This window comes from Ciona robusta, chromosome 2 (assembly GCF_009617815.1).
Source record: "Ciona robusta chromosome 2, ASM961781v2".
In the NCBI taxonomy this organism is placed as follows: Eukaryota; Metazoa; Chordata; class Ascidiacea; order Phlebobranchia; family Cionidae; genus Ciona; species Ciona robusta.
Genome location: NC_143236.1, coordinates 5,620,666 through 5,648,363, shown reverse-complemented (window position 1 = coordinate 5,648,363; position 27,698 = coordinate 5,620,666). Strand labels below are relative to the sequence as shown.

At 34.8% G+C, this 27,698-nt stretch overlaps 3 protein-coding genes and 2 long non-coding RNA genes across 7 annotated transcripts; 3 read left to right on the top strand and 2 right to left on the bottom strand.

The window, feature by feature from the left end:
* The first annotated feature begins 3,547 nt into the window (after window positions 1-3,547).
* Window positions 3,548-6,137, top strand: LOC149740529 (uncharacterized). 2 transcript variants are annotated; one of them, XM_089871997.1, is made up of 4 exons: window positions 3,548-4,040; window positions 4,260-5,522; window positions 5,801-5,907; window positions 5,971-6,137. In XM_089871997.1, the coding sequence occupies exons 1-2, from the start codon at window positions 3,649-3,651 to the stop codon at window positions 4,600-4,602; spliced, it is 735 nt and encodes a 244-aa protein (XP_089728123.1). In that variant the 5' UTR covers window positions 3,548-3,648; the 3' UTR covers window positions 4,603-5,522; window positions 5,801-5,907; window positions 5,971-6,137. The 2 variants fall into 2 exon arrangements, with proteins under 2 accessions (XP_089728123.1, XP_089728122.1); XM_089871996.1 differs by having other exon boundaries at window positions 5,801-6,137.
* A 320-nt stretch (window positions 6,138-6,457) lies between these two features.
* LOC149740528 (uncharacterized) lies at window positions 6,458-8,114 on the top strand. Its single transcript, XR_016384372.1, has 2 exons — window positions 6,458-6,758; window positions 7,164-8,114. It is a non-coding gene; the product is annotated as an uncharacterized LOC149740528 (long non-coding RNA).
* On the bottom strand, window positions 7,724-13,032 carry LOC149740526 (pancreatic secretory granule membrane major glycoprotein GP2-like). The gene is made up of 9 exons (XM_089871986.1): window positions 12,872-13,032; window positions 12,146-12,265; window positions 11,592-11,779; window positions 10,753-10,893; window positions 10,170-10,286; window positions 9,984-10,111; window positions 9,392-9,557; window positions 8,556-8,724; window positions 7,724-8,113 (listed from the first exon to the last, which is right to left on the bottom strand). Exons 1-9 carry the CDS (start codon window positions 12,921-12,923, stop codon window positions 7,929-7,931), a joined length of 1,266 nt encoding a protein of 421 aa, XP_089728112.1. The 5' UTR covers window positions 12,924-13,032; the 3' UTR covers window positions 7,724-7,928.
* On the top strand, window positions 10,900-11,785 carry LOC149740527 (uncharacterized). Its single transcript, XR_016384375.1, has 2 exons — window positions 10,900-11,195; window positions 11,558-11,785. It is a non-coding gene; the product is annotated as an uncharacterized LOC149740527 (long non-coding RNA).
* A 596-nt stretch (window positions 13,033-13,628) lies between the features above and the next one.
* On the bottom strand, window positions 13,629-27,527 carry LOC149740525 (Fanconi anemia group D2 protein-like). Of its 2 annotated transcripts, XM_089871971.1 has the most exons (18): window positions 26,392-27,527; window positions 25,956-26,210; window positions 25,282-25,560; window positions 24,638-24,808; window positions 23,790-24,005; window positions 23,157-23,429; window positions 22,671-22,795; window positions 20,856-21,901; window positions 20,218-20,432; window positions 19,480-19,640; window positions 18,850-19,133; window positions 18,155-18,358; window positions 17,738-17,850; window positions 16,995-17,084; window positions 15,146-15,274; window positions 14,734-14,881; window positions 13,941-14,086; window positions 13,629-13,836 (listed from the first exon to the last, which is right to left on the bottom strand). In XM_089871971.1, the coding sequence occupies exons 1-17, from the start codon at window positions 26,752-26,754 to the stop codon at window positions 13,974-13,976; spliced, it is 4,185 nt and encodes a 1,394-aa protein (XP_089728097.1). In that variant the 5' UTR covers window positions 26,755-27,527; the 3' UTR covers window positions 13,629-13,836; window positions 13,941-13,973. The 2 variants fall into 2 exon arrangements, with proteins under 2 accessions (XP_089728097.1, XP_089728098.1); XM_089871972.1 differs by lacking the exons at window positions 13,629-13,836; window positions 13,941-14,086 and adding an exon at window positions 14,117-14,248 and having other exon boundaries at window positions 26,392-27,083.
* Between the last annotated feature and the right edge of the window lie 171 nt (window positions 27,528-27,698).

Here is a 27,698-nt window from a genome sequence, read left to right as displayed (position 1 = left end):
AATCTCACATTTTCGACTTTTGCAAAAAATGTGATTTTTTTGAGTTTTGGTATAAACACATGATACCGGTATCATGCGTTGGGGTCCAATCTCACATTTTTCGACTTTTTCAAAAAATGTGATTTTTTTGAGTTTTGGTATAAACACATGATACCGGTATCATGCGTTGGGGTCCAATCTCACATTTTCGACTTTTGCAAAAATCTGAAATTTTTTAGTTTTGGTATAAACACATGATACCGGTATCATGCGTTGGGGTCCAATCTCACATTTTTCGACTTTTGCAAAAAATGTGATTTTTTTGAGTTTTGGTATAAACACATGATACCGGTATCATGCGTTGGGGTCCAATCTCACATTTTCGACTTTTGCAAAAAATCTGAAATTTTTGAGTTTTGGTATAAACACATGATACCGGTATCATGCGTTGGGGTCCAATCTCACATTTTCGACTTTTGCAAAAAATCTGAAATTTTTTAGTTTTGGTATAAACACATGATACCGGTATCATGTGTTGGGGTCCAATCTCACATTTTCGACTTTTGCAAAAAATGTGATTTTTTTGAGTTTTGGTATAAACACATGATACCGGTATCATGCGTTGGGGTCCAATCTCACATTTTCGACTTTTGCAAAAAATGTGATTTTTTTGAGTTTTGGTATAAACACATGATACCGGTATCATGCGTTGGGGTCCAATCTTACATTTTCGACTTTTGCAAAAAATGTGATTTTTTTTGGGGTCCAATCTTACATTTTTCGACTTTTGCAAAAAATGTGATTTTTTTGAGTTTTGGTATAAACACATGATACCGGTATCATGCGTTGGGGTCCAATCTCACATTTTTCGACTTTTGCAAAAAATGTGATTTTTTTGAGTTTTGGTATAAACACATGATACCGGTATCATGCGTTGGGGTCCAATCTCACATTTTCGACTTTTGCAAAAATCTGAAATTTTTGAGTTTCAGTATAAACACATGATACCGGTATCATGCGTTGGGGTCCAATCTCACATTTTTCGACTTTTTCAAAAAATGTGATTTTTTTGAGTTTTGGTATAAACACATGATACCGGTATCATGCGTTGGGGTCCAATCTCACATTTTCGACTTTTGCAAAAAATCTGAAATTTTTGAGTTTTGGTATAAACACATGATACCGGTATCATGCGTTGGGGTCCAATCTCACATTTTCGACTTTTGCAAAAAATGTGATTTTATTGAGTTTTGGTATAAACACATGATACCGGTATCATGCGTTGGGGTCCAATCTCACATTTTTCGACTTTTTCAAAAAATGTGATTTTTTTGAGTTTTGGTATAAACACATGATACCGGTATCATGCGTTGGGGTCCAATCTCACATTTTTCGACTTTTGCAAAAAATCTGAAATTTTTGAGTTTTGGTATAAACACATGATACCGGTATCATGCGTTGGGGACCAATCTCACATTTTCGACTTTTGCAAAAAATCTGAAATTTTTGAGTTTTGGTATAAACACATGATACCGGTATCATGCGTTGGGGTCCAATCTCACATTTTTCGACTTTTGCAAAAAATGTGATTTTTTTGAGTTTTGGTATAAACACATGAGGTATCATGCGTTGGGGTCCAATCTCACATTTTTCGACTTTTGCAAAAAATGTGATTTTTTTGAGTTTTGGTATAAACACATGATACCGGTATCATGCGTTGGTGTCCAATCTCACATTTTCGACTTTTGCCCATTTTCGACTTTTAAAATATCCTTTTAAAAAAATATGGGATTTTGGTACAAAATATACCGGTATTAATCGTCATTACAGAACTACATTTTTTCGATTTTTGTGACAATTTGCAATTTTTGAGCTTTGGTACAACGCTATGATCGGTATATTCGTTATAACAAACTCGCATTTTTTGTTTTGTGCAAGTGTGGCAATTCGTGTTTGAAATATCAACCAGGTATTTGGGTCTGTTCTTTTTGTATCTGTCACCAAACAACAAGTTAAACTTGCTGAACAGCATTGCTACCTAATATAACTAGCACGTCAGAGAGCTGGGTGTTAGTTTCATTGATGGAATCTCAACCCATATAGATATGAACAAATTCTCATCATCATGCTAACATAGTACCAATAGCAATACCAATATCACTAAGGAAAAGATATATACTTGCTGTAATAAAATATCTTCCTTTTGTGGTGCCCGTGCTGGTAGTTTTTAAGGAATTAAATTAATCGATACCAGCTGTGAAGCGAATTTATAAAGTTAGTTTGAAACGGCGAACATGAAGTAAGTAAACACCATGGAAAAAAACATGGGCAAAACCCGACCACATACCTGGATATCTCATTTATTTCTATACGTCTCTCGTCCAAGATGTCTTGTGGATAACTTAGGCCACCAAAACGCCGTGTTTCGCAAACATGTCGCGTTTATGTCGATCTTTTGTCTTGTGGTGTACCAGCTGTCTCTAATCTAAAACTATTTTCTAAATTCGTTGTACTGCTGTATTAACTTGATCATTTCAGTATACATTATTGAAGTCAGAAATAGTAGTTTTCAATTTGTGTCTGTTCATGTGGAACCAAAACTTAAAGACCAGTTTCAATAAAGCAGCTATATCAATATAAGATTACTAGCATGTCAGAGAGCTGGGTGTTAGTTTCATAGATCGAATCTCAAACCCATATCCGTATGAACAAATTCTCATCATTATGCACACAAGAACTTCTCACCATCAAGTAAAATATATATACCCGACAAAAAAATATCTTCTGTTTGTGGTGCCCGCGCCGGTGGTCTTAAAAGAAATAAATTCTCTCGTATCAGTTGTTTAGCGTATCAATAAAGTTAGTTCGGTACAATGGGTTTATAATAGCATATAACATTACCCAGTTTTATAAGCTCATTTTTTTATTAATTTTACATGTTTACTAATCTTGTTCATCGGTCTCGCCATTTTAAATTTTTATAAGTATTCCTTTACATATAGGGCGCATCATATACGGTTTGTTAACATATAGGCTTGTACCACATTAATATAGTAGGGTGGAGGAAAACGGGACACCTTTAGCACATAATATATATACTGATCGTGTTTAAACAATTAATAACGATCTATAGAAGTCGTGGATGTACGGTTTTATAATTCCTTTGGTTATTTTTGTTGTTTACTACCAAATGGGACGAAAAAAATAGAATAAAAAGGTGTCTCATTTTCCCCCAGCCCACTATATACACAGTATAGGAATAATATGTCTATTGTGTATTCAAACTTGTGCCAATAGAACACCCATTGTCATTTCGGGGTTCCCCGTCAAGGAAAATTAATTCCTAGTGCTGCCATGAAACTAAAATGATTCGAATATCCTTACTCTATTTACGTTGATTAAACGTCTATCTTATTTATTTTAATGTAAAATGCATACTAAAGTAAATCGAAAATACCAATCGTAATTTGCAAGTGAGTTCATTGGCAAAAAAATACTGATGTTCGTAAAATCTATCCGGTATCGAATAAACTTGTTTGCTATCGAGCAAAAAAACGTTATTGGTAATTGCGCAACGTATTGTAAAAATATTTGCGGAACCCCTTGTGGCGGAGTACATATAACTTTATTGCAGCGGGTGTCTTATTTCGAAATGAGCGCAATTGCAGTATGGACCACTTGACTTATTTACTTCCGTCGGATATTAGATTCACTCAAGATAATATTAATAGCGTGTTTTTTGGTGGGGATTCGGTGAACAAGACAATAGAAAAAATCTACTATGGTAAGATGCGTGTAGAAGAGCTGCCTCTGATGACTGTGATCAAATTGAACAACAGTTTCTACAGCTATGACAACAGAAGACTTTATGTGTTTCGAGTATTAGAACGTTTAAATCTAGTTCAGAAAATTCCGGTATTCCTGACCACATATATTGAAACAAACAAGTTTACAAGCCAAAACAACGGGGAATCAATTGTCGTTCGAAACGATGTTACTTTTCCACAAGCAATGCCAAAAGCTCTCCCTGGAGATAAGGGGCAGATAAAAGAAAATAAAGGGTAAGATAGTCGCTTGGGGTAATATGGCAACTGCTTTATTTTCTTCCGTTGTGCCCTTTAGTGTTCAAAGATTATTTAATACTGAACCATATTCTCGCAATTTAAAAGCGCGTTGTAACAAGTAAAACGGGATGTAAATAATTTTGACTTTAATAGACAATATTACGGATAACTATTATTATAAAATTGTGTGGCTAACGAGAAATTGTATTATCACAGTGCTGACGCTAGTACTACACAAGAACCAACTGTCAGCGCAATAGCTACGAAGACGAACGAAATCTTTTTAAAGGGTCAGAAATTATCCCGTAAGCTTATAAAGGGTTATGGCTTGAAAATGTTGGTCTCCTGTTCGGTGAAAAAATGGAAGATACGAAATAATACGCTGGCAACTTTGTTTGACCCAATATGTGTTTACATGGCTGGTCCTAATTACATCTTAATGATGGGCCATGGTAGAGTTCTATACATACGTCGGGTTCATGCAAGCTCTGAGAAAGCCTCACAGGTTCAATTTAAAATCATGGAACCGCTAGCTGTCGCATGTTCTCCACTTAAGTAAAATAAGTGTGATTATATATTAAAAAAAAAAAAAAAAATTATATATATTTGACGCAAGAGTTTTGTTTCTGTTGCGAAATTGGAAGTTGTGTAGCACCCTTAATACTAATATGTATCATTTTATTATCGCTCATTAGCAGCGTGTACATAACTTTATTTATCCAAAGTTTAATTGTTTATTTAAATATGGTGGCGCATGTTTTAACTAAGTTGGCCGGGTATATTTGTATGCGTGAATAAAATATCGACTTGGCCAATCACGATAATGGATAAAAATTAATCGAAGTAAACAGGTTTATATAGTAGGGTGGGGGAGACGGAACACCTTTTTGAATATCCAAATATCCTGATCGTGTTTTAAGCAATTAACAACGGTCTATGGAAGTCGTGAGGATACGGTTACATAATTGTTTAAATGTTTTTTCGTTTACCAACAAATAGTACGAGAAAGTAGAATGAAATGGTGTCCTATCTTCCTCTTCCCTGTCTATATCGCAAGAACTGAAAATCAAAGACTGCATTGCAGCAAAACGCTGCAAAGAATCGCACTTGTTAGTTATTTGCAGAAACTAGAAAAATAATATGAAAACAATCATAATGCAAATCAGCGGTTCGTGGATGCTCCTGCTGACAGCGGCGTTTTCACTTCAGGAACTTTCCATATTACTTGGTAAACACTATTGTATTACATGTGCTGACTTGGCCGAAACAAAATTCCCCAACGTGCGGTGTTTCCTATAAAAGCCAGGTTTCAAATCAATTGCATACTACATCAGAAACGTTGAGACTTAATCACTGTCTAAATATGACAAAGAAAACTTGGATTTTGGTTTTCATAATTGGTATGTGTGTTACATCAGTCGTAACGGGTTGGGATCGAGAAAAGTCTCTTCCACAGAGGCCTTCTGCACCTGAAAAAAGGTAAAGTTTAAACGTTAGCACAGTAGTAATATAGAACTATATGGCATGGAATGGAATACTGTTTGCATCGAAAGCCCATCTTTCTTATATTGTTTTATACAATTAACTACGCTATTTTGGTGTCGCAGGGCTACGGTTATATAATTCTATAAATATGCCTTGTTTTCTCCAAATGGGACGAGAAAATAGGATGAAAACTTGTCTCATCTTGCCCCACCCTACTACATGATAAATTAACGCTTACTTTTAACTTGTACCGTTTTTGTTTCATTTGTCAGTCGACAAACTACTCGTCGAGAAGGCTGGGGGCCATGGAACGAAGATCGAGGTTATAAGCAAATGAGAGTGAACGATGAAAATGACCTGATTAATTTCCCGGCATGAAGTATGTAATTAAACGAATGACCCTGTAACGTGCGATAAATTTTTAACATATTTTTTTTTGGAGGAGTCGCGCAGAATCGTTCACGTTGATCTAAATTCCTATTTAACCTGTAATCTTGTATGTAAAATCCTACAGTTAAAAAACTATGTTTTAGCAGTGATTAAAATTTAAGTTTAATGAATTTGTAAATATTACAACCGTTTGCATAATAAAAGTATGTGTTTCTACAATCTGGTAGTTTTTCGTAAAAAAACAAAACAATACATTTGTGCGTTCAACATCATAAACAACTTGTGATTGTGTTCAGACCAAAGTTAGAATAGGCCTGGCGTAAACTGAAACGTTGTTGTGACGCTAATTAATCTGTAAAACTGCATAACACGTCACAGCCTAAGTAGAAAATACGTCACTGGTTTTCCCAACGAACTTCCTAAGCCAGCAAAACAGGATGTCGCCGCTGTAACATTACTCCACGTACAGCATTGTTGCAACGGGATAAACTGCAAATCAGGAAACGAAATGGCGGTACCTTTGTTCTTATAAAGCACAAACGAAAACACTGTTTCAAATTGTGAAAACAGGCAACAATAAAGTTTTACTTTAACTGTACAGAAGATAGCGTTTTAGTCAATCAACATTAAATACCCGCTGTTTCTCGTTTATATATTGCCATTTGGTTGCTTTTACAATACGGTTTAGGATTATAAAGTTTTTGAGAATATGGACAGAATGTGGGTGCTTGTTTTTGCAATTCTCGTTTGCTGGGAAGTCTCTATAGCTCAGAAAACTAAAATAAATAACGAAGAACTTAAACCTGTGTTAAAGCCGGACCCAGCAGGACCAAATCTAAGGTAAAGGTGATTAAAACGCATCTGTGTCATATAAAGTCGTGTTTTTGTTTTCAAATTATGAATAATAGGCCTACAAGTTTTAATGTAGAAGGTCGCGTAACTAGAACCAAAAAATACTTTCGATTTATAAAAGAATTTTGTAACCCCCATGTTATGGTGTCAAAAAAACGTATTAGTATGTAGGCAAGATGGGACACGTTTTTATTTCATTTTCTCGTCTCGTTCAGTATTAAACGAAGAACATCCAAAGAATTATAAACTGTATTCTCACGACTCCAATAGACCTTTGATTATTGTTTAAAACAAGATCAGAATAGTTAAATATTTTGTTCTAAAGGTGTCCCATATTCCCGACTTCACTATACATTTAAACATAAACCATATCGATTAACAATTGATTTACAGCCGACAACCAGGAGGTCGCAGAGGAGGGTGGGGAGGATGGCGTAGTAAGAGAGCGATGCCAGAGGAAGAAGAAGAAGACGATTTCAGAGGGATGTTTGGATAACTGTTTGTAATGTTTTTTGACTGTGCGCATTTTTACACAAACCATTAATGACATGATCTGATGATACAACTTTAATAAAAAAAAAATTGAAACATTTTTAAAGAAAAATTTAAAAAAAATGAAACTTTGTTGAAGTTGCAGAAAAACATATAGTACTGTGTTGTAAGATGGGATACCGGTAGCAAAGAAAAACCATTGCGGGGCTACGGTTATATAGAATCTCGGGGCTAGGATTATATATTTATGTAAATATTCTTTGTTTACTAACAAATGGGACGATTTCCATCATTCCCAACCCCACTACATCGCCATTTTTTGTTATCTCGTTGAAATAAATATCGTGGATTAATTCAAAAGCATTTCATTGCTACTTTTTCGATCACTTTTGACCGTTCGTATTTCTAAATAAAATAAAACTTTAAAATGTTATAAAATACAGAAAAATTACAAGCTGATATATGGGATATTAGTTTTATTTTGTATGGGATTTATACAGTATAGATATCTGAAGAAAACATCACAACCACACGAACAACACATTATTTTTCTGGATTATCAATAAGAACACGAGTCGATCGGAAAACATGCTAAACAAGTTATAATATATACGCTAAGGCTAAACTATGTTTAATACACGACTACTAGGCAATATGCGACCAAGGCTATTCTAGGTAAGCTGAGTTAAAGATTCCTTTTGTCTTGCAATAGACTCCTTCCACCATATCTGAAGCATTTTCCTTTTCTTTCTGTCGGCGGCGTCTTCTCACACAAACGAGTATGAGGACGATAAGACAAGTGATAAAGATTATTGCGGCCAGAGTTGCAATCAGTCCCATAATAAACGGATCTTTAAAAAAGAATAAAATGGTTAAATGTACAGTTCTAGCTTATTCATGCATCTCTGGACAATTTATTGTTGTGTTTTTGTTGTGTATTGGGGCACCTTTAGCATATAATATCCAAATATCCTGATCGTCTTTTAAACAATTAACATCAGTCTATGGGAATCGTAGGGATACTTTTTCTATAATTTTTTGAATATTCTTTGTTTACTCCCAAACAGAACAAGAAAGAAGAATGAAATGGTGTCCCATCTTTCCCCATCCCATAATATGTATGTATTACAACTGCCACTGCTTTAAAGTCCTATATATAAAGAATAATGCTTATTTAACAGCTGTTCTAAATGCATATACACTGCCTGTCTGTTTTAGCCTATGGTGGCCAAGCACAGACAACGTGCTATTATAGTCAATGTATACACTGAGGCCCATGCAATACGAACGTACCAAGCAATAAAGATGGTTGTGATAGACCAGAAGGGCTCTGATCTGTAAAAACGTACGGCTCTTTAAACATCATTGGGCCGATCATCATTTGAACTGGTGGTTCCGAAGTTTTAGATTTGTCTGATAACCCATTTCCCTCACTTTGTCGTTTTTTTCTAGAGTTGCAACTCTGTGTGCACATTGGCGTAAATATCAGACGTTAAGTTGCATTTACACTTAAAACGAGAAAAGAACAAACACGCAATACGTAATTAAACAGAATCGTCGTTACTTCTGCAGTTAAATTTATATAGTAGGTTGGGGAAGACGGGACAACTTCAGCACATAATAACCAAATATCCTGATCGTGTTTTAAACAATTAACAACAGTCAATGGGAGTAGTGAAAGTACGGTTTTTATATCGTTTTAATGTTCTTTGTTTACTACCAAATAAGACGAGAAAATAGAATGAAAAGATTTCTCATTTTCCCCCATCCTACTATATGTTACATAGGTGTACCTTCACGGCCTACTATCTCTAGTAGGCCGTGGTACCTTGCGCAACACGATGGTAGAATAGTTTATACTTCTCCCAAAAAATCAGGCAAACTTGACCAGTGAAACTACTGTTGTTGGTAAAATCCGAATTGATACTGGGACTTATTCGAGTCTTAATTAATTGATGTTATTAAAGTGAAAAAGCTTTGAAACATCAAGTGTACGACCTGTATATTTTATAGTCGTATTAATAAAAAAAACACTTTTTACTATTCGCCTATATTGCATCGTTAAACAGAATTATTTACCTAAGAAAAAAATGCAAAAACATAAATTAAAAGATATTTAAACTACATACCGGTTTACACGTCTCCGAATTATTATGGCACACCGTGATTGTGCAAAACACGTAAACTTGAGGTCCAGACTCAGAGAATTTAAAAGCTTTAACACTGAACGATGAATCCGAAGCCACTCCGTTGGAATTAATTTTAACTGAGTTACCAACGGCGTCCTTAGGACATCTATAAATAAGTAAAGGATTTATGAACAAAAATTATTGCTCAACACTGTAAAGTAAAATGAAAATAAACGAATGTAACACGGGTGTTTTGTTTTATACAACTTGTACCAGCCTTCGAATTACCACGCTTGTATCTTTGTGGGTAATTCTTTTTTTTATTTGTAATTTATGGTTGATAACTTAGACAACCAATATGTGACCACTGAACCACTGGGAAATTGCGGTTAAGTGTTGCCCAAGGACGAATTCGTCCCAAATAGTAGTAGCGACGAGCCTTAAATGATTTAGTAACCTCTATAAGTTAAAAGGCCGCGTTTAAAATACACAAACTACCAAGGTAGCCATTTGTTATGTGGGTTATTTATTTGTCAATAAATAGAGTCGTTTTTGTCCAGAATGAGTATTTTTTGAAAAATATTTGTCGTACCCGTCGTCTATTAGGTCATAATTATCCGAACCATCCACAAAGGGGCTCCCCCAGCACCGATCAAAAACAAGCAACTGATCAGTGTCCGCATTGTTCAATGAAGCTTTGAAGTACAGCGTTTCATTGGTCTGAACAAAACAAAAATCAGTCAACGGATATTTATCTTACTTTAAGCAGAATATTTACCAAAAAAATTCTCCGACCCTGAACAGTGTTGTAGTCGTTTTTAACGAGCTGAAAATCGATGTCAAACTTGCCCGTTACTGGCGCAACGTCAGGTAAGGGGTTCATGGAAAGTGTAGCCTGAAAAAACAATACGTAGTTATATTTACACATACGTAAAACAAGCGCATCTTTGGGATTGACAAATTTAAAATACGTGCAAATGAGTTTAAACTTTGAAAATTTTTTTGCTTGCCTAAATAACGGAATATATATTTTATGGGGTAAGACGGGACATATTAGAGTCTATGGGGTAAGATGGAACATTCACAGCCTATAGTCTCCAAATATCCTGATTGTTTTTTTTTAAACAATTAGCAACGGTGTGTGGGAGTCGTAAGGATAAGGTTTTATATTTCTTTGAATGTTCTTTGTTTACTACCAAATGGGACGAGTAGGTAGAATGAAAAGGTGTCCCATCTTCCCCGACCTTACGATAATATTTTCCCCTGCTCTAACATGTTTAACGTTATTGAACGCTGGCATATCTATATACATAACATATCTATAGAGACGTAAAAGTTTGAAACAATAACCCACAACCTACGTTATAAGCAACTGAAATATTCGACGTGTGCGGGAAAACACATGTGAACGGAATTCTGCCACGAGAACCGTACGTAATTTTATCTTCTATTGTGGCGCTAGTTTGGATGAAGTTGGAGTAACTGGTGTGAGTATCGTTTCTCTGGAAATAACAATAAAAGTTGGTTTTGTATTTATAAAAAGCATAAAATATTGTTCAATGCAACGTTGTTTGTCTTCGTTGGCATCAACTGTGGGCAATTTGTGCCAATCTTCGTGTGTGGTACACAAAATAAGTGAGTATTTTTAGTAGGGATTCTACAACAAACTACATGTTTACTAACAGACAAAGTATGTTTTGTAAACTTGGTTGGTAAATAAAAGTACAATTTTCACATAGCATAAACTCGGCTGTCCAATCAGGTATGCAATTATACGAAGCGAGATGTCAGCGACTTTTTAATGGTAAGTAAACAACGTTATTTATTGCAAGAGTAACAAATATTTTCCATTTATGAGCAATTTAGTAACTTAAAACGTAAATTTCTGATATCATATATAAATTTTAATGCTTTAAGACTTCTACGCCTAAAAAGTATATAATAGATTGGGGTAGGAAGGTAGGATGGGATATTTTTAGCACATAATATCCAAATGTCCTGATCGTGTTTTAAACAATTAACAACGGTCTAGGAAGTCGAGAGGAAACGGTTTTATATTTATTTAAAAGTTCTTTGTTTACTATTAATTAGAACAAGAAAATATATTAAAATGGTGTCTTATCTTCCCTATATGTGGTAACATTTTTTAATGAAACAATTATACAGTTTTCTTATTGGAAAAAATGAAACAAGGCATTACCAAGACTGTTGTGCTGCAATCATCATTGGCGAACTTGAAAATAATGTTGTCCCCCTGTACGGTTGCTGTGCATGAAGTATTACCACCAACGACGGCAGTGTCCACGTTAAACTTGGCCGTTTTGAAAACATCTTCCTGAATTTGAATTGTGATTTCGTGTGATTTGCACTCGAGTAAAATGTCCGCGACTGTAATCGAAATAAGAAAATTGGTTTTAAAACTATTTAAAATAGAGCTTGTTCAGGAAATGAAAAGTTTGGTCTTATAGTAGTGCGAGGGGGGAGGTGGGACACCTTTTCATTCTATTTCTCAACCCATTTGGCAGTAAACAAATAAAATTCAAAGAATTATAAAACCGATTCCTTACTACTCCCATAGACCGTTGTTAAATATTTAAAACATAATATTATGTGCTAAAGGTGTCCCATCTTTCCCCACTCTACAAAATTTTATAAAACGTGAAGCTAAATCTAAGAATACTATGACAAACGTTTTATTTATAAAAAAACAGCTTTAAAAATCTCCAGCTTATACACATCAACTAAATTGCTTACCACATTTGCCGGACATAGATAAGAACCCGCTTTCGCACTCGCAAGTTCCATTCGTGGAACATTTAGAATACGTAGGGCAAGTCGTAGGGCATGGTTGGTTGCTTCCGCTTTGAGAATACACTAAAACGATAATGATAAATTAAAGTTCATATCCAATCGTTTTTAACATAAGTAATACGGAAGGCATACTAATAACGACTGTTACCTACTTTTAGATTTTGTTTAACGACCATTTATTTATTGTAATTTGAGTCTTATGTTGCTTGTATGATAAATTAGAGTTTATGTAGACCATGGCCATGTGTAGACCGACACCGATATGGTCTATATCGATTCAATATTCTGAATTTTAGTTGTTTAATTCTGAACAGCTATTTGTGGCTTCTAACATAACTTGGAATAAGCGAAACAATGCAAGTTAGTCTACAATATGCAGTACCGTGGGGGGTAAGATGGGATAGGTTAACACAAAATTGATTAAAAAAACACGTTTTCTAATCGTGTTTTAAACAATTACCAACGATCTTTTAACGCCGTGAGGCTACAGGTATATATTTCGGTAAATAATTTTTTGATTACTGTTAAATTACAGAACGAAAAACTAAAATGTAAAAATGTTATATTTTTCCGCAATCTACAAATACTAACAGCAACCTATAAATAAAAATGATATTTAAAATATTAAAAACAAAATTGAAGAAAAGCATTAATGAAATCATTACTTACCACCGCACCAAAAACACGCGCTTATGAGCAGCAGATACAATTTTACGCTCATAGCAAAGTCTTGAATACAGGTAACGTATATATAGAACAGTTGCCTCGTAAGAAGCAGATGGCGAAATATAAGTTACTGCCAGTGTAACATCTGGAAAGTGTTGATAGGCAAAAAGCAACGATGTATATATACCTTCCTAATTCCAGACGTTCGTGGTTTTCCCAATCGCGGTTTCCAGGAACGCCCAGTTAGAATCTGCTGTTTTTTCAAATGTTTTGTTTAAATGTATCCGAAACTAAATATTAATGCAAATTTGGATTTATTCTATCCCGGTTTCTGTGTAACATCACTGAAAGGCATTGGGAAACGTTCACTTGTCGTCGCACCGACTTAACTTGATAACGATTTGACTTGCACGTTGAAGTGTTGGCGTAAATAACTTGCCAGTGTGTTGCATTTTAAACGTTTATCTTTTTTTAGCCAGATCATTAGCTTAAAATATTTTCTCACACGCACAATGTTAAAAAAGCTTGAACAAAAAAAAACGAATCATAAACGATTTGTTATAAAAAAACAACGAAATAGTCTGCTGCTGTACAAATTTAGGACAAAAATAGTTGTCCGAAGTGTCAGCCATGAGAAAAATTAAAACCGATTACCGTCAAAGTTGCACTACTAACCAGTAAGAAGCACGAGGTGTTTGAAATAAGACACACGTGGTATAACGACTGTTTGCACTAGAGGATAAATAAGTGTCATGTAATATTAATTCCAAATTTACACAAATTTATTTAGGGAACAAGAGTACACAAAGTGAACAAATAAAAAGAACAATTAAAACTCTTTTACAAATCCCAAGAAAATGAAGCATGGCAAAAAGTAGGAGAAAAGGAAATAGCTGTAATCAAGTGTCAAAAACCCCCTCCTGATATCTGTTGGCGACAACCAGCTTACAGTTGAGTAATGTTAAAATCTAAAAATAAAGAGACTCAACGTCATCGTTATCTGTAGGTGTATTTAAATCTAAATAAAATGTCATTTAGAAAGTTACGTTATAGAGAGAGGCAATTCATTTACCGATTTTTCGTTTTTGTGTTAGTCATGGAATAGCTAATAACTTTCACTGTAAGATTCCTCGTCACGCAAAGGGTGCGTCACTGTGACGTCACTGGCATCGTCATCGTCCGAGTCGGACGGGGCAGCTTGGGTGAGAATCACTTCCCCTGTTGTGGGTGGTCGTGGATTACATTGTATACAAAATGAAAAATAGAAATAACTAATAAAACAACAAAAAAAAAAAACACCCACAAAGTAACATACTTGCTAACTCGTAAGCTGGCACGAGGTGTATGAACACCCGTGTTATAACGACTGTCGTTTTCCAGCTATGCGAGGATAAAGTAAGTTACATTGATTTATACATTCAAACTGTCAAAAACCATTTTTATTGGGTAAAACAGCCAAACTTTTTAACTGACACTGTTTTCAAACTTTTTATCCGTATTGTGTTTTAACAACTGTTGTTTTGCTGTTGATTTACTTTTCTTTGATCTTTAAGAAACATGGTCTTCGCTATTGTCAAAAAAAGTGATGTTGTTATCGTTGCTTGTTTATACTTGAGAGTTTTATAGTTCAAGGTATTAAAGTATGGGTGTATTATAAGGTGGGGTAAGATGGTACATGTATCATTCTCTCTTATCATCGCATTTGGTAGTAAACAAAGATTATTTACAGAATTACTTAATGGTGACTCTAAAATATCATTTTAACACTGGTGTTATAACTGTAGTGCCCTGTTACGCAAGAACATATAAGTTACATTCAAGAGTACTGTCAGGTAAAAAAGACCTCATTAAAACACAAATACCACCTTTGAGATTTTTATTTTTGAGATTCCCCAACCAGAACGCTTCATGGCAATTATGCAAGACAAAGATTCCTTTCACTCGAAATATGAAACTTTCCAAACATCTCCGTAACGCTGGTACATGGTTTGTCAACATGGTGTCCTTAGATAACTGTTAAGATTGTCAAATTTAAATATATATGTGTTGTATTTGTAATGGAATGAAAGAGCACGCCAGCCACACAGAACAGTATAAAAGTACTCCCAAAACAATCACCCACAATTGCCACAAAGTTACACTTGGTACCAACACATAAAAAAAAATAGTTAAAAAATAGTTTACTTGATACCAACACATAAAAAAAATAATTAAAAAAGATTTTTTTTTTAAATCCCAAGAAATAAAGCGTTAAAGAAGCTAGGACATGAGATGTACCTTAGCATGGCATGCGGCGTTCTGAAGCTGGCGTGTAACTTGTTGAATCCTTTTTAACAAAGCGATTATTTCATCCTGATGTGTTCTGAACATTGCTTCACACAGGGGAATCCCAGTTTTGATGAATCGCTGTTATTTTACAACAATTATTACAACCATATTTTCTAAGGATACAGATGTGACTGAATGCTAGTACTTAGTAGCAAGAATTTTAAACTGTGGTCACTGGTGGGTTGTCTACATTGTCAGTCGAATAATATATATATATAGAAAACCATAGGCGCCGAGTTTTGAAATGTAGTGCAGAGGCGGAGCCTATTATGACGTAACACAATCGTGACGTCATAACACTTCGGCGTTTCATTGACGTTATTTTACGCTTGCTCACCGCTGGACGTCAGTGTTACGCGTTGATCCTTTCCCCGTGCGTATTTGCAAGATTGACCAATATATAAATCGTTCGTTCGAGGCGACGTGCTTTCTACTTGACCTTTACGTGCGTCATAGTTTAACGTCCATGTGCGTCGTAGTTTAACGTCCACGTGCGTCGTAGTTTAACGTTCACGTGCGTCGTAGTTTAGCCTTTTCGCGCGTCGTCGTACAAAGGCAAAGCAACACATTCAATGTTAGCTACTTAGAAAATGAAGAACAACCAACGGGCTAAACAGACGATATTATCCTACTCTAAAGTTTCTAAACAATGTAGGCGGTAATAAACAACCTAAATATGTTCCACAAGTAGCACTGCTGTATATTTACGATGTTTTCCTCAGCCAAGCAGCATAATTATTACGAAATAGTAGGGATTCACACGTGGATTCATTGCATCATAATAGCGATTGTTTGACCTGGCAATTAATTACGAGATAATGGCAATTCACACGTTGATTGTGTGCGTCATAATAGCGATTGTCCCCTTGATTATTTAGCCAGCGGGAGCTTGAAAACAGGTTTGAAGTTGAACGTTTGCGATCAAGTAAAGAATTGTTCCATCTACAATGAATACTTTTATCTACAATGAATATTAATCTAACTACCTTTATCATTTAACAACGATAGATCAACAACGTTTGTTTGAACCTGGTTTAAACTAACGTTACTAACCTGTTCCAAGCATGATTACCACATGTTCAAAGTGACGATTGTGACGTAAATAAGACAATTACGCATACGTAACAGCTATATAACAGATTCTGCACATGCGGTCAACGCATGACCAAGTACCATGCGGTCAACGCATGCCTAAATATCCGTTCTCTTATTTTCACGTCGTTAATTTTGATTTTCTTTACCGGAATGGTATATTTTTATGAGAACAATACGAAAATATTAATAAATTTAGTAAAAATACATATTTTTTTGTTAATTCGTGTACGGAGGCCGCCTCCGTGCTATTATTTCGTACGTAGGCGCCGCCTCCGTGCTATTATTTCGTACGTAGGCGCCGCCTCCGTGCTATTATTTCGTACGTAGGCGCCGCCTCCGCGCCTACGCGTACTCGGCGCCTATGAGTAAAAAACAAAACATAAATATTCATGAAAAAAAGGAACATACTTGGTAACTTGTAAGCTGGCACGAGGTGTAAAAAACAGAACACCTGTGTTATAAGTTAACGACTGTGGTTGAAAAGGCCGTGACGTTTAATTACATTTCTTATAGGTAGACTTTCTTAAACTTGCAAAATGCAGAAAACACTGGAATAGTTAGGACTCCCATTTCTAAGAAACAAAACCAATTTCCTGGTTGTAATTTTGACTAAATAACGCAGTGTAAAAAATTAAAATTGAGCCGCCTAATGTGTTTTTCTGCCACCTCAGGTTAAAAGTGATAATAGATGCAAAGTAATTACCTCAACAATGATCCTTGCGTGTTTTAACGCTGGTGCTAACATTACTCTCATTGGGAAGGATTTTAAAACTCGAATTAAAAGATCCAATACCTGAGTTATAAAATAAAACTTAAAATATTCCTGAATATGCATATGTTGTTTACTATGTGAAAACTGGGTGTAGATAATATTTATTAACTTTTTAATATATGAGTCTGACAGAATTGTGTACAAGTATAATTGTGTAAGTATGGTACAGAAAACCGTCAATTCAATTACAATTGACCATATTTAGCCTTTAAACAACTACTAATTGAACTTTAGTAAGCAGACAAATACATACTACCTATATTAATGTTTTTGGTGGTAGAAGTAACTACTTCATATCAATACGAAGTAATATGCAAGACTTTAGTTAAATAAATTTAGTTACTGTTCAGCGCCGTGACAAAGCGGTTAGCAGGCCTGCTTCTAACCCAGAGGTAATGGGTTCAAGGCTTGTCGCTACTACTAACATTGTGGGTATATGTGACATGTGTCCTTGGGCAAGACGATTATATTAACAAATGTTGTTTTCCGGCCATGCGTGGATAAAGCAAGGGACATTCAATAACATACACTTGTATAGATTATAAATGGATCTCAAAATAATACTTGTTAAAGATAATAATGTGCAATTTCCAAATGCAAAGGGAAAAAAAATTGTTATGGAAAAAAAATTGTTAATTGATGTTATTGTAATATATATAGAAAACATGACTTACTTTTACAACTTCACTCCAGTTTTTGAGAAGTTTAGAATTTTCTGAATCCGAGTTGTTTTTATTTGAAGGTGGTGAGATTCGAGAGGAGAAAGTTGCCAAAGCTTCCATCATTCCTGTGACAAAAAGTGGGTAATCATCACAAAAGGTTGGAAAATGAAAAAAAAGGCAAAAAATAAATGAATATCTAATATAAAGTATACCTCGGTTGTTTCTATAAAAACATAGTCAGAACTGTTTAAATTATTACCACTTCCACTTCTATTGCTAAAATCCATAAATATATCTTAATATTATATCCAAGTTTTTTGATACAGTAACAAAATAAATATAAAAAAACTTTTCCAAAATTGGCACAACAACACTCTTCTTAATTGAGGGTCGACAAAAACAGTAATTTGACCAAAAATGATCCTGTACCCTTATAGAAGACAAAGTAGTTTGACTTGTTGATGCATTTGTATTCTATCGGCTCTGCTTCTTCAGAATCGGGAGGCATGCCCCCAAGCAACTGAGTGAGACTGTTTTGTAGGAAAGTTTCAATGCTTTCAAGAACATCAGGACTTGGTTCCAAATGGAGATTGAACATGGTTGCAAGGAGCTTGTGGTTGGACTGGGAGCCCGCTGGGATGTGTTGGGTATTTGGTTAGTTTTGCATCAAGGGTAAAGCTATGCAGGGTAGGTATGTTCATTTTTTGGATGATAACCCCCCGTTTTATGTCACAAATTTACCAGCATATGCTATAGTATGTTATTTTGGTTTAATGAGCAAAATTGTAAATTATACATGAAGGTAATAAAACTTTTTGAATATTTTAACCTTGCATGGTGGGGAAAGGAAAGTTTTTTTAATACGGCGCTATTCTGTTTTATACATGTCGTGCCCACTTATAAGTTACCGCGTATGTAACTTAGTTGGTAATTATTTTTTTTTATTTTTTTTGGTTTATGTATGGCTGACAATTTCGACAACACATTAGTGACCACTGGGTTTGAGCAATTGTTGTAAAATGTCTTGCCCAAGGACACATACGCCCATAATGGCAACTAAACAAAACCGACTTTATTCAAATTTGACAAACATTAATAATTGGAATACAAATCCAACTATCTACCTGCAGATTGTAAATCTGACCATTCCTGTTGTAAAAACCCAACAGCACAGTCGCTCAAGCTTACAGCCATGTCCTTGCATTTAGTTTCAGCGACATCTTTGTCTGTTGCAAAGCCAAGAATACTTGAAGATAACTTGAGCAGCGTACATGCTGCGTTAAATGTGGGAACTGTGTCGACGAATTGCTTTGTGTAAATAAAGGTTTTAACAACTGGGTCGGGTTTTTTGTGCTTTGGTTTACATTTGTTCGTTATATGATTGAGGATTCCGTCAAGAAGTGTCTCCCTGATGGCGGATTAAATGTTAATTTAATAATTTAAACTTTTAAAGGAACAAACCAACAAAAAATTGAAAATTCAACAAAAAAATTATTACTGACAAAAAAATTTCAAATTTAATTCAATGATTGAAAAAAACTACCAACAAAAAATTAAAATTTGTGTATGGAAAGAGAAGGAGATGTGCAAAGGTGATCGAAAGGTACCACTGTGAAAAGTTTTATACACGTATTAAAGGCTAAGAACCACTTGCCTAAATATAACTACATCTTTAAATGGCAATTACAATGCATGAAAAAAAATATATATATATAAAAAAAATTAAAAAAAACTCTCTAAAATACAAAACTTACCCAGCTCCTTCGTCTATATCTCTGTAATCAAAAATTTCCACAAGAATTTCCAGCAAACATTCGTAGCATTTGGATAACTGTTCGAACTGCTTTAGATTTTCACCAGAGTGAGTTGATGACAAGCTGGTGTTGCTGGATTGGGAAGCATTGGAGATGTTTCTCTGAGCAACAAAATTCTCATAAAATTAAACTAATTTGATTTTAAAAAAATTGCAAAATAAATAAAATTCCATAAAATCCAAAAATTAACCAGATTATGAAAATTGCCCCCCCCCAAAAAAAATTCTCATAAAATTTAAAAATTAACTTGACTTTGCAAAATTTGAATAAAACAAAATTCTTATAAAATTACACTAACTCGATTTTGGAAAATTCGTTTAAAACAAAAAACAACAACTTGATTTTGGTAAAGCTTTAGCTATTAAGTAATATTCATTAGTAGTGCATTTGTGCCTTTTAATTTCTATTCTCTTCTACTTATTTATTCAGTTGATATCTTAACAAAATAAAAATGTTTTTTTGCAGAAAGTTTCTTGTCATTTATGCAGAAATGTGTTAAACTGGTTAAAACTGTGACCATAAACAATTAATTGTAGACTATTAACGGGCACATACTTACATACTAATTATAAAACGATTATATCTTTTTTAAGATAATAAGAAATATCATCAGGGCTCCAAAAAAGGACAGCCACATAAAATGTCCTTTTTCATAAGGCAATAAACATAATAAAATACCTTTTTAAAATGATTTGAAATTTTCTCCAAATGAATGCACAAATGTGGAACGAGTTTTACTGCATACTTTGCCACTTCGTGCACCGGGCATTCGCTAAGTCGCTCCAGACCATTACGTGGGGCTTTAGAGCCACCAAGTCGATGGTGGAGTTTAAAATTTAAATCAGTCAAAAGAAACAACAAATGTTGAGGCTCGAGATGGTCTTGCTCTGAAACTACAAGAACATTGCTGATAATTAGGAAAACCCATTAGTGACCACTGGGTTGGAGCAATTGCCTTTAAGTGTCTTGCCCAAGGACACATACGCCCATATGGTAGCAGCGACAAGCCTTGAACTCATCACCCCTAGTTACAGGCGTGCGCGCTAACCACTTTGCCATGCGCCGGACTCCGCCAGAATAATTTAACCATGGTCAAGTACGGGTTATACCCTAAATCATAGGTTCCTAATTAATATGGGTTTGCAAGGTATGCTTATAAACCATAAATAAAATCAGAGTACCCAAAAGTTCTACGTATAAATGCATAAACAATTTAATATCTTACAAATATGTCCTAAAATATAAATGTGCACAAAAAAGGATATAATATTCAATTATAACTAGTTAAGCAAGAATTAAAATTGAGAAAATCTCACCTGATTTTTCCGCTTCAGACTGGTTGCAAAGCAAAGGGTGCTTAAGAAGGAAAAACACTTCTTTGTTCAACTCCCTCAGATAAGGAATGTATTTGGAGCTGAATAAAGATACTTTTGACGTTGGTGGCACAACTGCAGTCTTTTTCTTAGCAGCTTTTGGGGATTTTATGGCAGCTGACGGTGTTGGAAGATCAGTTTGGTTTAGAGTTTTCTGGAGTTTTTGAGTCGAGGAACTGGTTTGACTTTTGGATGAAATTGTCTGGTTCATTTTTGGAGCTGAATGTACAACTGAATTGTTGTTGGAACACGGTGGGGTGTAAGTAGGAGCTGTTGGTAGGAGATGTTCTAGTATTGACTGTATCTCGCATGCATTCTTTAACCGGAGCAGAATGTTGTTTTCTGCATCGTCATCACATTCCATCGAAAATATCCCAAGGACTTCACGAATCCAGTTTATTGAAGCAAATAAACCATCTAGAACCTGGGTGGCTTGCTCGTTGTTTAGAGATCGAAAAACTGTTTTTTCTTCGTATTTTGAACTGAACATAACCAAAGGGCAGCACTGTAGTGCATCTATATTATCTAAGGAGCCTTTAATCATTCTCTCCAAGCTTGCAATGGCTTGGAACAGAGAGCAAAGCATGACTGACTGATCGTTTATTCTTGCAGCATTTGGAATTAGATTCACCGCCACGTCAGAATCTTTATCATCAGATGAAAGACCAAACCTGCAACCTGTTTCTAGGCTGTGGCTGCTTGTTGAAGCTGGCTGATCGCAGTCAGTTACAAAAAGCAGCTGCAATTTTTCTTGAGCATGCTTGTTTAATAGCTTGATAAGTTGGCTGGGTAATTTACCATAACTTTTACAAGCAATGCAAATTTCATCATAGAACAAGGACCAGGAGTGTGCCTGATTTCCTAGTAGATAGTTCAGTGTTTTAAAAAGACTTTGTATGTCTGTTGCTGGACTTGAATCTTTCTTCTTGTTTGATTGAGACATCGCAATTAGGGAAGTTAAGCAACCGATAATACCAACATGTTGATATCTGTAAAATAATTTTTTTATAAATCCGAAGACACAGAATCTAAATGAATATAACTTGCTTAGGGACAGGAAATAACATTCGCTATAACATGGGTGTTCTGTTTCGTACACCTCGTGCCAGCTTACAAATTACTATGCACATTACTTTGTGACTGACAACTTATTAGTGCGCCTGCCTGTAACCAAAAGCCAAGGTAATGGGTTTAAGGCTTGTCGCTGCTGCCAATGTGGGCGTACGTGTCCTTGGACAAGACACTTATCGGAAATTGCTACAACCCAGTGATCACTAATGGATTGTCCAAATTATCATCCGTACATGAAAAAAAAAAAAACACCCACAAAGTAACACACATTGTAACTCAGCTTAAGTCGGCACGAGATGTATGATACCTGTGTTATAATGACTGTCGTTCCCCAGCCACGCGAGAATAAGGTAAGTTACAAAAAAAGTGACCACTTGGTTGGTGCAATCTACATGGACTAACATGTTATTGCTGGTTCACAATGACTTTTAAAGCAAAAAAACATATCCGAAGAACCGAAAATAACAAACTCCAAAAAACGTTAGTTTGGTTACTATAAAAATAGTGCCTTTGTTGCCTTGATTCCCTGTATTATATAAAATCTTAACAGTGGCTTAAATCAGCTAATACAACTGTTTCATAATCAACATAACTACAATATACTGCACTTGGGTATTTAGACTTTGCCCAATGGGCAATATAACAGGTTGAGACATTTAAATGAAGTTACAATTATAAATACCTAACCTTTCACTGAGATTAGTTAATTGTTTACGAAGCATCATTTGTAATTCATCCTTCATGCCAACGATATAAGCATCTGTGCTATCAGTAAAGGCCATGTAGCAAAGGATTCTGTAGGATTTTCGAACCTAGAATTAGAAAATGTTACTTATTGTTTAAATAAATATAAATATATATATATATATAGCAGGGTGGGGGAGAAGGGACACCTTTTCATTCTATTTTTTCGCCTACTTGGTAGTAAACAAAGAACATTCAAAGAATTGTAAAAGGTATCCTAACAACTCTAATTGACTGTTGGTAGTTGTTCAAAACACAACCAAGATATTTGGATATTATGTGCTAAAGCTGTCCTATTGACTTCATATATATTTTATAAAAAAATGATTTGCTAAGTTAGTATTATGTTATTTATCTATCATTGTTTTTCAGAATGTTATTACTGCTACAAATTACAGGTTAAACAGAAAAAAAAAATGTGCAAAACACCTGTGATAGATTCATGATATCCATGTTTGTGAGTGAATCGCTTATATAACTGGCATACGGGAGCAAAATACCAACTTCCACTTGTGCTACTTCACGTAGAACGTCTAGTGCTGTGTCCGCTTCCGATGTATTCCCGGAAGATGCATTCGTGGCGCTGATGTGTTCGATGATGAAGCCGAGTGTCTCTTGCTTGTAGTAAGGCTCCAAATGAAGTAGGGACAGTTTATACATCAATGAACCTGTTTCTTTTAACTGAGGGTTCGAATTCCAAACCTGATAAAATGGCTGTATTTCAAATAGGAAAAAAAAATTTAGTACAAATTTTATGAAATAAATTTCGGATTCATTTTTAAAATTAAAATAGTTCTGAAGTTGGTTTAGATATAATTGTTATATGCTGTTTACAAAAAAAACACGCTCCATGATACAGAACATTTTTTTAATATAATATATTAGGTCATCAGTTTAATTGACATTGTCAAGACATACACACCAGTTTGTGGACTACGTAAAAAAAAAACATTTTCTGAAAAACTTTTTTTCTACCTTTACTTTCGTATATATATAGGCTATTGTTCTTTCGACTGAACTTTACAAAAAATATCAAAATCATTAAAATAACGAGCAAGTTACCAATCCTTGGGTTGTTTTCGAGATTGATTTAAAATGAGCTTCTAATATATAGGAACAGGTTGTAAACGTTGAAGTGAAAACTTTGTCCGAAATTTGCCCCGATTTCAGTTTGTTATGTAGTAGGGTAAGAGCATTTTTCTTGTGAGTTGTGTTTTGAACGTCACAGAGTAAAAGCAAACTGACCAAGTCTCCAACATTGAATTGTGGTTTGTCAATCTGTATTGAGATTTTTTGTTACTCAATTTGCAATTATAATATTATAATAGCTATTTTGTCTCTTCGATTACGGTAGCAAAAATTTAGAAATATTTTAAACGAAAGGACAAGAATTGGATACAATGACAAAACAACAGCTTTTAAAACATGCTTACAGTTAAAAACATGTAAATTTTTTTTATTGTTTAAAACACATTTAAAAGGTTAGCGATGAAATAGCTTGCTTTAAAAATCTCATTTTTCAAAAACGCTATGAGTGGGATCTATAAATTATGAAAAATAGTAATATTTAAGATTATGATATTTGAAATAATGTTATGTTAGTATGAATGTAACTCATAAAGACATAAAAACAAAACAAAAATCAACTAAAAGAATACTAAAAAAACTCTTTGTTAGGCTATTGAACACTTATTAAGAAACCAAAGACATTTATATTTTACAATACAAGTCTAAATAAGTTTCAGAAAATAATCATTAATCTAATATGAATGAATGTAACTTACTTTATCCTCGCGTGGCTGGAAAACGACAGTCGTTATCACACGGGATTAGCACCTCGTGCCAGCTTACGAGTTACCATGTATGTTACTTTGTGGGTGATTCATTTAGGAATAAAAACTAAACGTCACCTTTTCCAAAACGGCAATCCAAGCGGAAAACACATTGCTGTGGAACTTCATGGCAGAAAATAAAACATCTGCAATTAGAGTGATGTTTGATTTACTGGATGCTGCATCCTCCTCTAATGAAGATTGCGTCAACACACTAAAATCGATGTTAGGCCGAAGTGACGAGATCACCTTGGTGAAGTAGCATGAAGTTAATAGATGTCTTTTTGTTTAAAATATTTCTAAATCTTCGCTACAGTAGTTGAAGAGACAAATGAAGTTATTATATTATTATTATATATATACTATAATTTATAGATGTATGTAGCAAATATTCTTATTTGTTTGCTTTTATTAAATAAATTATTTGCTTGCTTTTATTAAATAAAAAAAAGAGACTGATGATGCTGTTTAGGGGGAAAGGGGAATATTATATAATATATATTATTATATATATTGTTATACAACTTGTTAAACCCAATTTTTGGCTGTTAGGTTCTCGAAGGACCAAACACAGTTGGTAAGTAGCCTGCCTGTAACCCAGAGGTAACAGGTTCAAGGCTCGCCGTTGCTACCATTTTGGGCGAATGTTACCTTGAGCAAGACACTTAGAGCAATTGTCATACAATAAAATTTAACAAAACAGTAAACCAACAAAAACATACTTCCTTTGTAGATTGAATATTTAAAGTTGACTTCAAAAGATATTTCACAATTATTGGAATATCTTTAAGTTCAGCCGTTGTTAAATTTGCAAGCGCAATTTCTTGTATGTCCTTTGCCACAGAATCTGATATCACTAAATTGGCCAATGCGTCAAACACAGCCGGGGTTATGTTTTCCGGACCAGAGCTGAGCAAATTACATAAACTTGTTGCAATCTCAGAATGATCATTATCAGACACCAGTAAGTCAGGTAGAAAACAGATCATATCACATGCTGCCTGTTGAAGTAATAAATTTATTACCAAGTAGATAACCTGATATTAGTACATCACATTTAAGGCCTCTAGGTTTTATAAGCAGTTTAAGCACCAGTTTGTTTAGCCTGTTTTCTATACGATGCCTAGCCTTTTATAAATTATCATACCAATGCTAAATGATAAAACTAACTCTTAAATATGTAATTGATAATGCATACTAAAAATGTTGTATTGAAGAAGACCAAAACATCAGACAACACCACATATAAAATTGGAATTTAGGATCAGTGTCATAAATTTAGTCAGTCGCTTAAACACTTGTTACAGAAAATTAGTCTGCCGACTGAAAAAACGCCATAATTAATAATACCCGCGACCAACTAACTTTAGTCGGTAGAATACTATCCCATACTTACAGCCGACTGCATAAGAGATGCCATTTCAATTAGATGTTCAGCAATAGACACAGCATTATGGATCACATTCACCCAACGTAGCTGGTTTAGAATGAGACGTGGAATGTTGACGATGCTTTGAACACTTCCTTGGTGCATGAGAGACTTGACTTGCACATTTTCGTTGTCAGTGTAATTGGGAAACTTTTGTAGCAAAGCCTCAATGACGATACTTTGAAGTGGTTCGCATCTTAACAGGACTTTTACTAAGCTGTCCTGCAATTTCAATTAATTTAAAATTTAAACAGTATCTTTTGTAAAATGGATAAAGAAAAGTGTTTGGCACAAGGATAAACATGCTCACAATGTAAAGCAGTGGGATTTTGCACGTAAGATTGTTTTCACAATATTTTTTTGCACAAATCTTTGTTTGAAAAAGCAAGAGCATTAAACCAACCTGAATGTTGTTGGAAAATTGCGATGAATCCATGTCCAGCCCATCCTCCACTGTAACCAACTCAGTTGGAAGTAAACAGTGAACAAAGAATTGTTCATTTTCAAAACTGTCAGACATGCTGCTTGAAATTGACTTTTTTAGGTCTATCTTTGCGTCAGAATTTTTGTTCAAATGCTCAAGCAATTTTTGCTGAACAACGGTAGAATTTGTGATCATCTTATTCCCATTTTCGTCGAATTTGAAGCCCACTTTTGACATTAAACTAATGAAATCGGTATCTTTAGATCGTGAAGGAGTAGGGCTGATTGAACTTTTTCTTCGTTTGCCGCCTAAAGTTCTCTGAGATTTTTCCTTTCGCTTCATTTTGACCAACTAAGCTTTTAATCAGTGTTTCGAGTGGGTTATATACTAAACAGTGCTGATGAAAATATGACTAACAGAAGCAATAACTAAGCTTTTATTTTCCCGCCACTCTTAGATCACGTGTTGTTTTCATCCTGTATTCACATACTGGGAATCCCCAAAGATGAAGAAAACTTTACGAAATTTTATTCAGAATATAAAAAAGTTGTCTACAAAGCGAGATTAAACAAAAACCTTTTTTAGACTTTAAATTATTCTCTCTTTTTTCCCTTTGGCCCTTCACATTTTTGGTGTGCGGCATGCCGCTGTAGGGGGTGGTCACAAATGTAGTTACTCTCTACGCGTACTTGATGTCTGTAGTCAAAAAATAATGGATCAAAATATCCCATTCGTGCCCAATAATAGTGTGACAGGCCGACAGGGTACCATTAAGATTGCTACGTCGACCGAAGTCATCGGAGCGGAACGTTGCGTGAAGACGTGGATTCTGTTTAAAGGGCCTAAACACACCCCACGTCACTTTTATTTTTTATGGTAAATTCATAAAGCGACCGTTTTATTGATTCCAAAAATACTTTGCTGATTAAAATTGGTCCAGTATAGGCGGAGATATTCGTCCTCAAACAGTGATCTCTAGCGCTATCTTTTTTTTACTACGAGCTCCGTGATTGTGACGTAGGAACGTACTAGTTAGTGACTGATTCATTCGTAAAAGCGAAACCTGCGTTTTTTTTGTTCTTTTTTGCGCTTTTTTTGTTATCTCGTTTTTCGCTGAAAACACTGCTTCTCGTCTTTCTGAATGAGAGCGGCCACGCTTCAACAATTTTGTGACGTGTTTGTCACGTGGGTAGTACACTTCTCAATTTTTTTCGCCACGCAACTTTCAAATCAGTTTTTTGAATTTCACCATAGAATACTGAACATGCTCGATCAAAAATAAAGCT

Bases quoted from the DNA above. Each gene is read 5' to 3' on its own strand.
- LOC149740529 (XM_089871997.1), top strand. From the start codon at position 3,649: ATGGACCACTTGACTTATTTACTTCCGTCGGATATTAGATTCACTCAA. The intron at 4,041-4,259 runs GTAAGATAGTCG...GTATTATCACAG, and splicing joins CAGATAAAAGAAAATAAAGG to TGCTGACGCTAGTACTACAC.
- LOC149740526 (XM_089871986.1), bottom strand. From the start codon at position 12,923: ATGAGCGTAAAATTGTATCTGCTGCTCATAAGCGCGTGTTTTTGGTGC. The intron at 10,112-10,169 runs GTAAATATTCTG...TGTTTTGTTCAG, and splicing joins AGGGTCGGAGAATTTTTTTG to ACCAATGAAACGCTGTACTT. The intron at 8,114-8,555 runs GTACGTTCGTAT...TCTTTTTTAAAG, and splicing joins ACAACCATCTTTATTGCTTG to ATCCGTTTATTATGGGACTG.
- LOC149740525 (XM_089871971.1), bottom strand. From the start codon at position 26,754: ATGAAGCGAAAGGAAAAATCTCAGAGAACTTTAGGCGGCAAACGAAGA. The intron at 20,433-20,855 runs GTGAGATTTTCT...ATGTTCTTGTAG, and splicing joins GTCTGAAGCGGAAAAATCAG to TTTCAGAGCAAGACCATCTC. The intron at 19,134-19,479 runs GTAAGTTTTGTA...ATCCGCCATCAG, and splicing joins GATATAGACGAAGGAGCTGG to GGAGACACTTCTTGACGGAA.